At 39.4% G+C, this 12,436-nt stretch overlaps 1 protein-coding gene across 4 annotated transcripts in view; it reads left to right on the forward strand.

The window, feature by feature from the left end:
• PLD5 (phospholipase D family member 5) overlaps window positions 1–12,436 on the forward strand; it is a 97,875-nt gene that overhangs the window by 49,764 nt on the left and 35,675 nt on the right. For 3 of the 4 annotated variants that reach the window (XM_079969519.1, XM_079969521.1, XM_079969520.1), the window contains exons 3-4: window positions 6,765–6,933; window positions 11,396–11,510. In XM_079969519.1, the coding sequence (XP_079825645.1) occupies window positions 6,765–6,933; window positions 11,396–11,510 (284 nt within the window). The remainder of the gene's footprint in view (window positions 1–6,764; window positions 6,934–11,395; window positions 11,511–12,436) is intronic. The other variant, XM_079969522.1, reaches the window with a different exon arrangement.

Raw genomic sequence — 12,436 nt, forward strand, 5'->3', positions numbered from 1 at the left:
TCACTGACCTGACAGCTTATGAAGGTTCTTGCTCCTGTTCTTTTTCAAATATAATATTTAGTCTTTTTTGTCTAACCTGTGGTGTATAGTACAGTTGGCTCAGAGTTTTACTCATGAACATGTCTTTACTTTTCTCCCTGGATACCTTCAGCAATAATCCATTGCCCATCTTTACACTCTTTGTGCAGGGAAATAATAATGCTTATTAAAACAATTTTGTGCAGACAACAGTAAAGTGATAATTTTTCTTTTGATAGAGGCACAAAACAGCTCCCTATTCCCTGGTGAACATGAAGCTTCACACATACAGCTGGAACGTACAGTTTCAAAATGCCAAACAGTCCAGGAGAGAGCAATAATCCTCATATGTTATTTCTTTGGTTGCTTTACAGTTATTATATTTTTTTGGGGGGGTGAGCATAAGAAGCTATACCAAATCAGTTCATTGGGTCCATTTAACTCAACATTGCCTTCCCTAACAGAAAATGGCTCTCCAGGGTTTCAGGCAGGGATTTCCCTCCTCAGCTCTGCAGGTGCCAGGGGGTGAAAAAGACCTTCTGTGTACACATCATATAATAATAATGCTAGCTGCCAGATCTCCTGGCTGGAGAGGGTTGGGATGATGCAGATGAGCTCTGAAGGAACTTATCTGTCATAACCTGCTATGCCCACAGAAAACTCTGCAGGTGTAGATCTAGTAGTGCCTGTGTTTTTTCTGCTAGTTGTAGCTTGGGTTAAGTATTATAGAGGCGGAGCAGAGGAGGACATGCATCCATTAGATCCAAAGCCCCACCACCCATTCCCCCAAGAGGCCCCAACACCAGGCCTATTACCTAGGCAAACCTAGAGCTGGCATGGGTAATTTATACCCATTGGTTTCAAAGCAGGTTTAAAAATAAAATAAAATCAAGACTTACCAGGCCAAAGAGAAATAAACACATCTCTCCAGCCTTCTGCTCTGGCTAGTGCAAGTGGATCACCCACCACTTCACCCCCTCACACGTACATTTAATACACGTGCCCCTTGTTAAACCTTAAAATATTTAAAATTCTATTTTCATTTTTCACAAGGGTACCAGTGTACATCCTCCAAATGTACAAGGGCTTCCCAATTCCATGGGAACTTTCCATAGTGTTCTTTTCCATTGAGGCTGAACTGAAAGAAAATGAGCACTGCTGTTCCCTCTTCTCTCGCTTGTATTCCCTAATATTGCTCTTAAACGTATGCCCACACCTCTCCCTCCCAAGCTATTGCTTCCCTGCTCCTTTCCCGACTTTAAAATCTTAAATCAGTAAAAGCATGGGACTGAAACAAAAGTGACATGAAAGCGTCCATTATAGTGTAATATGTCAGCATTAATGGTATATTTAAATGCACCCTGAGGACTCATGACCATGTATAATTGCATGCAGGTATAAAAACAAATGCTGCTTTAAATATGCTACCACTTCAAAGTTTGAATGTTCAACTTAAAAAATAGCATCTGTGCCCATTTATATTATGGTAAATGTGAAGGACAAATTGCACTTAGCTTAAACTCAATGCTGGTATTTTGCTAACACTTACAGATGAAATATCCATACAAACAGACTTGATAACTTGATTCCCTATTCCAAAGGCATTGTTAAGTTGGATGACAGATAAATTAATGCCTGAGGTTCCTTGCTTCTACAGTAATGTTGACTGTGATTTTCTTGAGAAAATTCTTGCAGGTTAACCACATAGCTCAGCAGCAGAGCATTTGTGTGCGTGTATAATGCCGCAATTTTATCCTTGTTCTCGCCAACAGAAAGTGTCTTAGTAGCATGGTTGGGAAAGATATCTGCCTAAGACCAAGAGGTTCATTTGCACTTAAGGTACAGAATGATGGCCTAATTGGGTTGGGATTGAGGAAGTGAGTGTTAACTTCTCCAAAACATGTCTGCCAGATTCTTCTGCACCAACTTGAGGGGTGGGGTTGTGGCATCATGATCCCAGAACCTAGCCCCTTGCAGTATCCTGAGGAAGGCACAGATGAGCAAGAACTACCAGCTACACCACTCGGGGGTGGGCAGAGCAGCTTCTCTTAGACTTTCCAGAATTGAGAAGACAGCTCTCCTGCCTTCCTCAGACTCACAGGACAATCCCTCAGCAACATCCTTATCTCTTTGATAGCATAAAGTTGACACCTGCACAGAGGTGCCAACTTGAATAAAATATTGTGGGGGCACAGGTAAGCCCCACCCTGCATAATCAATCACATGACACAGTGCGCACACACCATTTGGATGGGAATGTCCATCAACTTTGTGATGGTCTGGCCCCCATGGCCCCACAAGTTGACTCCTCTGCAGCTACAGAATTAAACAAATGGCATTTAAGTCACCAGAGTCAGCTCCTCAGGTAAGTGAGGCAGCCACGTTACAGGACTCGCCAACCTACATAAGGCTTCAAATGGTTCTAGCTCTTAGCAGACAAATCTTTCACAGGTTGGCCAACATGGTCCACTGGGAACTGTCCAGAGTCCTGATGTCCTTAACTTTGCCTGACCCCACGTAAAGCACCTACGTTTGAAAATATTATAACCATTAAGGCTGTTATGTCCGGAGACCTACCATAAGTATCTATGGCAGTTGTAGGGTTAATATATATTAAGGTATAAGGGAGCAGGTGGCGCTGTGGTTTAAACTACTGCACCTCTTGGGCTTGCTGATCGGAAGGTCAGCAGTTTGAATCTGCACAACGGGGTGAGCTCCTGTTGGTCTGTTCCAGCTTCTGCCAGCCTAGCAGTTCAACAGCACACCAGTGCAAGTAGATAAATAGGTACCACTGCCATTGGAAGGTAAACGGTGTTTCCGTGCGCTCTGGCTTCCATCATGGTGCTCCGTTGTGCCAGAAGCTGTTTAGCCATGCTGGCCACATGACCTTGAAAGCTGTCTGTGGACAAACGCCGGCTCCCTTGGCCTGAAGCAAGATGAGTGCTGCACCCCAGTCGCCTTGGACTGGACTTAGGGGTCCTTTACCTTTATATATTAAAGTTCATTGGATGTGTGTTGCTATATTCTTTGTATGAAAATGCACACCACGAAAGAAAGAACCTTTGCCATTCAGTATACTAGGTTGGAATCAGTGCTCAGAATATTCATTGGATTCAGATTTAGTCGTGCTTAGAATAGACTCTCTGAAATCAATGGAACTTAAGTGATTTCACTGCATCTACTTACAATCCTAACCATGTCTACGCAGCAGTAAGTCCTGGTGAATTCAAAGGGGCTTAATCACAGGTAAGTGGGATTTCAGTCTGTCTGGATCCAACCCGTTGTGCTTAGTAATGATCATTCTGAGCATTTTGGGTTGCTGTTTACAATCCTGTAGATGGAAGAAAAAAGAGGACTGATTATGTGCCAGAAACATCCCTAATACTGTCCATTAAATAGATTTCTCACAGGTCCCCAAGGCTTGTATATCTTGCGTACAAAGACAGCCATGAGCGCAGGATATTTGTAACAGCATTTAACCTTTTGCCTCTGAAGCATTTAGTATTTGACATGCTCCAGCTCACTGTAGAATGAATACTGATTGTGACAGTCAACTGGTGCATACATCTAATTTCTCTTGTAATAAATATCCCCCTTCTTGTTCAGTGAAAACAATTTATCACTACTTCATATAAACAGTTTTTTGAACAGGACGGAAAATATGCACAGAAAAAAGTGATGCTTGTTTTAAAAGCCATTTGTAAAGTTAAGCCTAACAGAATGCCAACAGATTAAATAGCTAATGTGCTTAAGTCATGGAGCTTTCATATTCCAAACTGCCATTTCCCCTGAGCATATTTCAAGAGGTTTCTGCATATAGTTCAACTTTTGCCGATTTACATGACTGAAATGACATTCAAATGCCTGCGAGCGGTGACTACCCAACAGTGGTAATTTCCTAGGGAGCTATATAACTTAACTCAAGTAAGAATATCTACATGGTAGGAATATTTCATGTGTTACCGCCTAATAACATGGCAAAGCACTTATATATGTTGTGTAACATTTGTTGACTTAATCCATAGCAAATTCCAGCTGTCAATAAATAGCCTGCAGCATACATTTCCTAAAGTGAGGGAGAAGTGCAGACACATGTAGTTTGACATCCAGATACTCAGCTGAAAATATAACAAAGACACATGATTGATAATTAAACCCTCATTTCATGTTAACAAAATTAACTATAATTTTTTGCCCATTGCTTTGTGATATACTGATAGATATCTATATCCGTATCATTCATATACTGTATGTGTGTGTGTGTGTGTGTGTGTGTGTGTGTGTATGTGACCCCAGAATATATTTGAGCATAAACCCCATTTTCATGGAATCATACAGTTGGAAGGAACCCTGAAGATCATCCAGTCCAACCCCCTGAAATGTAGGAATATACAGCTGACCCAGAGGGGGAGCAAACCTGCAGCCTCGGTGTTATCAGCACCACACTTTAACCAATTGAGCTATTTTATCTGCAGTTATCTGCAGGAGTGGAGGAAAAGCCACATTATAAGTAATCCTGAGTTTTCCTGTAGAGGACAAATGTTATTTCTACGGAGGCCTAGTTCCATTGTTCCATTATTCTTTCAATAAGGTTGGTAGAGATAAACTTGCTCTCTATTTTTATCCTGGAACAGAAGTGCAAATTCTAGGTCACATACTGTCCCTCTTGCTCAGCCTTTCTGTTCTGTTTCCCAATCTATTATGTGAGGGTGATAATGCTCGTCTGTTTACGTCACAAGAATGTTCTGAGGGTTTAAGTAGATAATGGGAAAACGGAACAAGTTATGTATTAAACAGCTTCATCCTTCTAAAAGCCTTCTACTTGTTGCCATATTTTTGAGCAGAGCAGCGTTTTCTTCCGTTTTTTCTTTTTCTTTTAAACCACAATTTTTGTTAAGGTTAGTTGTTGTGACATGGCTGATGAGACTGAACTGTTCCCATGAGACTTCTCTGGTTTTAAATTTCATACAAAACCCAGCAACTCATTGTGACGTGAGAGAAAAATTAACAGGTTCACCATTGCAGAAGAACCTGGAAGTATAATTTTACCAGCAACATTATTTATAGTTCTAGTATGTTTATTTTTGAAAGTGCTCATATAAGATGCTCTATTTTATTTTATTTTTACAGAAAGGTATTAATCTCTATTTCGTATGTCCTTAGATGAGCTGGAATGTGAACTGGTCTCTCAGATGAGAACCAATCGTCACAGCACTGCAATTGTGTACCAGTTGTGTACTCATGTATGTTATTTATTGAGCCCTCCTACGTTCACTTCAAGTTTATTATTTTAATAGCTCTTTTCAGAACACATTTCATATATCATTGTAACACCCCTCTGAACTAGTTATAATATTTATTTAAAATATTTATGGCCAGCCTTGAGGTAACTTTTGTTTTTCAAATGTAGCATTTAAAATAAAGAAACAGAAAATGAGCAAGCATGCTTTCTCTAGAAACTGTTCTGGTGAAATTACAACTATCCATTCCATTTTTATTAAAGTTGCTACTAGACAGTATACTTTCAAGGTGGCTGTCCAGATGAACAGGGTGTTTTGCTGTTCCTTTCTGTTTCTGCAAATCTGGAGCTACTTGGTGTGGCTTATTTTATTTTATTAAAAGGTTTACAAACTTATTTTCAGGATTATTATCCTCAAAGGGCGAAAGTACAAAGCAGTTACACAGCAAACATAAAAGCATATAAGATCAAATTGAAATTCATTTAAAATGGCAACAATTAATAAAAATCAGATTGAAATAAAAACATCTTAAGAGGTCTTTTAAAAGTCACCAGTGGTTCATGGGGGAGGGAATTCTATGCATAAAGAGCTACCACTGAATCCCTAGGACCTATCAACCTAAGATCTCTTACTGGTGGGCTATAGAGCAGGGGGCAGGGAGCATCTGGGACTGAAGGAAGGAAGATTGGAGTGACATGACTCATCCAAGCATTTTGGCGTGCAAGATATGAAAACCAGGGGATGGTAGAGTGTGCATATTCTTGTGAAGAAGACAGCAGGGTTTTCACAGAAATATGGGCATCATAATAGGAAAAAATAGGGGGCATATGAATTGACTATGCATTTGAGGAACTAAGTGTGCTAAGAAATACAAGTTGTTTTAATTAGGTGCTAGGACTTGATATATTTTTGAGTCAGAGTTTGAGTCCTAATAACTACGTGAGTTTCCTTCTCTTTGTCATTCCAAGTAAGAAAAAGAAAAGACCAATAGCTATGAAAAGTTAAGCAATGAATGTGTAAGCTGGATACATCACCTCCTCCCTGACAGAGAGGGGAGGATCATGAGCAATTTTTAGAACAAATTCTACACTCTCTGACATGTTTAGCCACACGTAGTTGGAAAGTGTCAGCAAATTATAGGAAACTATTTCAAGAGGTTTTCCAAGATCCAGATAGATGCTACTAAGTCAGATCTTTTTTTAACATCTAAATCTGCTGTGGGAACAAAATAAAGTTTTTACTATTGTGGGTCCCCAAATCTCTTGACACATTAAATAACTGATGTAAAGAAAAATATATAAATGTTTTTATAAATATATAAATGTATCGAGCATGCGGCAATACATACCATTAAAATGCCTTGGAAGTAAAATACTTCCAAGACCAGAGGTGGACTGGGGCAGAGGGGACTATAAGAAACCAACACTTACACCCCTGTGAAATTGGAATAATTTAAATCAGTTGAGTAGTTTTGTAAACTGTCTTCCTTTCTTTGTGTTTTCTCAGGGTTGCTCTTGTGGAAAATATTCCTGAAGGCATAAACTATTCAGACAGTGCACCGGCCCATTTGTCTCTTTTCCAAGGCTGGATGAATTTACTTAATATGGCTAAAAAGTCTGTTGACATAGTATCTTCCCAATGGGACCTCAGTCACAGTCATCCATCTGCATTCCAGGTATGCTTTATTTAAATGTTCATGGCCTTGATCAGGTGCTTGGTTTGCATTTTACTGTTCATCCTCTTCTGTGTCTGAGCTCTTGAGATATGGTTTTGTTAAGAACGTCTTGTTTGCTTGTTCTCAAAATGAGCCTTCCTTTTTGTAAGAACCAGTTGCCTCGAATAGTTTCTCTCCCTCAGCATTTTAGCGAATGTTTCTCTGAATAAACATACTTTTGTATGCAGATTTAAGAAATATACATATTTTTGTAAGCAATTTCCCCCAATATGATGCATGTTTAAATGTTATTTTCACCAACATATGAATTTTATGCAAACTTTACTCTAATATATGCATTTTCGTACACGTTACTTGACTGGAGAACAGCACTGCAAAATTCAGAGAACCTCCAGTTTCAAAGGAAGTCTGCACTTCAGTTTGCGAATTTGGTAAATTCACTTTTAAATGTGAGTTACATTTCTTCCTAATTTCAGATCACACGAACAGTTTAATGCTGAAATGGAGAGAGTCCTGGAAAACAGATTTTAGAGAGACACTCCCTAATTCTAGCACAGAAATATTTTCATATTTTATTGTAATGATATTTTCTTTTAAAAAAGAAATGAAAAGAAAGAGTACAACAACAACAACAACCCTGCATACACTGCCATGCCCTTTCAACTGGTAAACATATTCATGCTTTCATATATCATCTACCAGGAATGGGCAGACATGGAATCTAATTTGTGTTTACCAGACCCCCTGAGATCCACCAAACAGAGTTAGGTGCAAAATAGTGGCTCCAGCAAGTGGAAGAACACTAAGAATTAAGAAACAGCATGCCTCTGAACACATGCTAAGCGCACAAATTTGCAATCAGTACCTGAACCAAGTTCACACGTGCCGACTGCTGTTTTATCAAACACACCCCGCATTCATATTTAAGCAACCAAACTAGGGTAGAGTGCGTTTTTCAGCTGTTGTTAGATAGCTGGGAGTCATAAACCCTTTCCAATTTCCTGCAAATCACCCAGGAAGATCCAGCAGATCCAAATCTACCTTCTACCCCCTCCTATCACATAACATCTATCATAACTGTATAACATGTTAACTGAGATCCAAAGGGTTTGAATCAGGAATGCCTTAGAATCAATAAGCTTACTTATTTAGCCTGCCCCTTTATGGACAGTTCTTTGCAGCTTTTGCATGTCTAATTGCTGAATTTTACAAAAAGGGGGGGAGAATTAATAATAGCATTTAAAACAGAAGCAGTCATTTAGGATCTTTCAGATCCATTTCTTTTTTCCAACTATAAAACATCAGATGCAGATCAGTACGATTTAAGTGACATGCAATCAGATGAAGGATTGCATTTTTAAGGAATAACAACTAAACTTTCAGGTCCAGATGTTAGTCATTTGGTCACTCAAACTGAGCATTCTTTCGAAGTTTTGTTTACCACTATTGGATTCAAACAATAGCACATTGTCCATTGAAACAAATGCAGTAGAATGCAAAGCTATAATGATGACATTGTTGGCGCTGATGCCATTAGTGCAAGGGCTACTGTGGAAGTTGTGAAGGAGCATAAAGATCCAATTCCAAAAAGCAGAACTAAGTGGAGCTTCTCTAGAGTCAAATGAAGAAGAAAACCTTTGCTGATATGCAAAGATCTATATGCACTGTCCAGTTTCAGCAAATGCAAGAAGCCTCTGGACAAGAATGGCACTTGGGCTGGGGTGTTGTTGCTGTTTCGTTGTTGGTTTTTTGTTTCTTTATTTTAGATCTTGTGATTTATGTGGAAATTGATCAGCTTGGTTGTGTATCTTATAAAGTTTAATTTATTGTTTATTACTACTTTTGTTGCATAGAAAGGTAGGGTTCCAGGTGGAGAAATCGAAGTTGGAAACAGAATTGTTAGAACCAAAGACTAAGGTATTATCAAGAATGTATAACTTGCTGCTGAAATGGAATACACAAGACGAAATGGTTAAATCGGTTATGATAAAATGGGCTCAGAATATTGGGCATAATATTATGTTTGAGGACTGGGAAAGGTTGTGGACCACTGGGCTGAACTTCACTGCATGTAATGCTCTGAAGGAAAATGTAATGAAAATGATATACAGATGGTACATGACCCCAGTTAAACTCGCCAAAATATACCATTTTTCTGATAATAAATGTTGGAAATGTAAAGAACATGAAGGTACATTCTTTCACCTCTGGTGGACTTGCCCTAAAGTGAAGGCCTTCTGGGAAATGATATATAATGAGCTGAAAAAGGTATTTAAGTATACCTTCACTAAGAAACCAGAGGCCTTCCTTCTGGGTATTGTCGGCCAGAAGGTGTTAAAGAAGGACCGAACATTTTTTATGTACGCAACAACGGCAGCAAGGATACTCATCGCTAAGAGCTGGAAAACTCAAGATCTACCCACGCTGGAAGAGTGGCAGATGCAGCTGATGGACTATATGCAACTGGCCGAGATGACTGGTAGAATCCGAGACCTGGGAGAGGAGTGGATTGAGGAGGATTGGAGGAAGTTTAAGATTTATTTACAAAAATATTGTAATTTGGTTGAATGTTAAGAAGGATGCTAGATCATAAATAATGGCCCACCACTGAATTAGATTTGATTTTGACGATAAGCGAGATTAAGGAAAATATAAACTTATTGGAGAATTGTTAGATTTTATTTAAATGAGCGGAGATAAGATTGTAAACAAGTGGGTAATTTGCTTGGAAATTTTTTTTTTTTCTGTAACGATGTAAGTGCGAGCGGGAGACGTGGGGGAGTCCAAAGAAGTGATGAAACTATGTTATAATATAAGAAATGTTGTTTATTTATGCATTTTTATTCAAAAACTTTAATAAATATGTATTAAAAAAAATAGAGTCAAATGAAGAAGAAAACCTTTGCTGATATGCAAAGATCTATATGCACTGTCCAGTTTCAGCAAATGCAAGAAGCCTCTGGACAAGAATGGCACTTGGGCTGGGGTGTTGTTGCTGTTTCGTTGTTGGTTTTTTGTTTCTTTATTTTAGATCTTGTGATTTATGTGGAAATTGATCAGCTTGGTTGTGTATCTTATAAAGTTTAATTTATTGTTTATTACTACTTTTGTTGCATTGTAGTTACATATTTTTTCATGTTGCAAGTTGTCTTGAGCGTGGTTTGAAATACGGAAAGGCGGCATACAAATAAAATTATGTATTTATGTATTTAGGATATAACTTGCAATGGTATACTCTTTTTTATTTGATACTGGGTTGCATGTTCCATATTTGTTGCATGACAAAATATGACACCTTGTAACAATGGGAACATTGTTAAGCATTCTTATAGGAGGTTCAATAATACATGGAAAATTCAGATACCTTGACTTTATATCCTCCTCCCAGTTTTTATAAGTTGACATTGGGAGAAAAAAGATTTTCATGAAATGTAAGACACTCACAGCAGTTTGTTATTGCCTTCAAGAGAAAGGAGTCCTTGCACAGTGGTATAAGGGGCTCTTAATAAAACTTTTTTAAAACATGCCGAGAGCAGTGACTAAAGCTTCATAGCCACGGCCAGCATATAAGAGCTTGATTCTCAGAAATATCAGAAGGAAAAAAACCACCAGCAGTTGGGCATCCTAGGGCTGAATTATATATGATGACATGGCAATATCACATTTGTTTATGTGTTTATCCCATTCATATGTAAAGCAAGGGGTTGCCAGGGTGGGCAGGGGCTATAATGGAAATGGCTCAGTCTCTGAGCAGAGCTGGAACCTCTCATGCTCTGTTTTCCTCTGAAGTAAGTTCCAGTTCTTTAAAATATGTGAACAGTGAACTGGTCTCCCACAGTTGCATCTATTTTTGTCCTTAGAACACATTGCTGTGTAAGATAGCACTTCAGCTTAAATCATTGCCATGCTCTTATTGCATCAATGGAAATTTTTGAAGCAAAATAAATAAATCCAGAGTGAAATTCCACCTACGTGAGAATCTTAGCATCTCCCTGGAGTTGAGACTGCAAAGTGACAAAATATACGAGAGAAATTATTTATTTAGATTTCACCATCACCCTATTCCGAGAGTTCAGAGAAGATTGCAGCATCCCCTTATCTTGTTTTGCTCTTATAACAACTCTGCGAAATAAGCTAGGCTGTGAGATAGTTGCTTTCTTAGGGTTTCTTGGAGACCTTCATGGCTGAGCAGGGATTTCAAATTATTTTAACTGCATGGCATTAAGAAGTTGCATACCTTGCAAAGTGCTCTTATTGTAGACACAGAATGTTATGATGCCTCTTATGTACGTCATGATTTAGTAATTTTAAATGCTTCTTTCAGAAGACAGATTCAAGTTCCACTGAAGCATAAAACATTATATCAAAATAGACACCTGAATGTATATTAATTGATTTTGTATATTTTTGTGTGTCTAATAATCATTCCCAAGCATGTTTCCTTTGTTGTTTTTCCTACAAGGGGCAGCATCTGTTTGAGAAATTGCAAGACCTGTTGTCTCAAAATGTAGAGATCAAACTAGTGAGTGATATTCTTCACAAGGAATCCAAATTATTAAATGACCTGAAAAACAAGGGTAAGATCACGGTTTTTATGTTGCTATATATTCACATTAATATATAAGAGTTGCCTTTGCTTGTTCTTAATATGTGGGATGTTGATATAGGCCCAAGTTAAATGCGTAAAATCATTGACTGGATTGCACCCTAAAAAATGAAGCCTTTTTAAGTTTAACTAATTTTTGTGGGAAAGTTAAACACATGCATAACTATTACCCACTTAGATAAACTGATGTGGTGGGATAATGAGCTGCTTGTGCGTTGAAGCTGGATCCCTCAGAGCTCACTCAGTGTAGTGAAACCCTGCCTTGAGCGGAGCCCTTTAGCATGGCTCCGTCAGTCGCTGGTAGAATCTGACAGTGGGCGTTTGCGGAAACGTTTCCAACATAAAAGCTGTTTCACGGACATGCGCCGCCTGGATTCCCTGCGTGACAGTTTCCGGCGGGGGGTGGGGGTCCTTAAAGGCTGTTCTGATACCTCCACACTGTTCTCACTGGAAGTATCCCAGAGCCTCCCCTCCGACTCCCTTTCCTTTGGAGCTCCCGCACTCCCCCTACTGGTTCCCTCTTCTGCTGAAGAAGTGTCTCTCCTATTCTCCTGAAGCCTTCTCACCACCTGTCTTTCCGATGGCAGTTCCCTGACATCCACCTCCCCCCCAGGGCCCCCTTCACCCCCTCCCGCCTCTTCTCTTACTGGCGGCGAGGACGGAAATCCCTGGAAGGAACTCCCCTCATCCTCCGAGGATTCAAACACTTCTAACCACGGCCTTCCGCCTCTTTCCCCCTCTTCCTCTCCTTCGTCGGAATCTGTTTCCACCTCCACTCCCGACTCTGGGAACCCTTCAAACTCCCCTTCCTCATCTGTAGTCCCGAAGTGTTCCCTCCTAAACCTTGCCACTGGTTGTGGTTTCCTTGGGAAACGCCGATGAAACGTTTCTATTAAA

This window comes from Podarcis cretensis (assembly GCF_951804945.1).
Source record: "Podarcis cretensis genome assembly, chromosome: 3".
Lineage (NCBI taxonomy): Eukaryota > Metazoa > Chordata > Lepidosauria > Squamata > Lacertidae > Podarcis > Podarcis cretensis.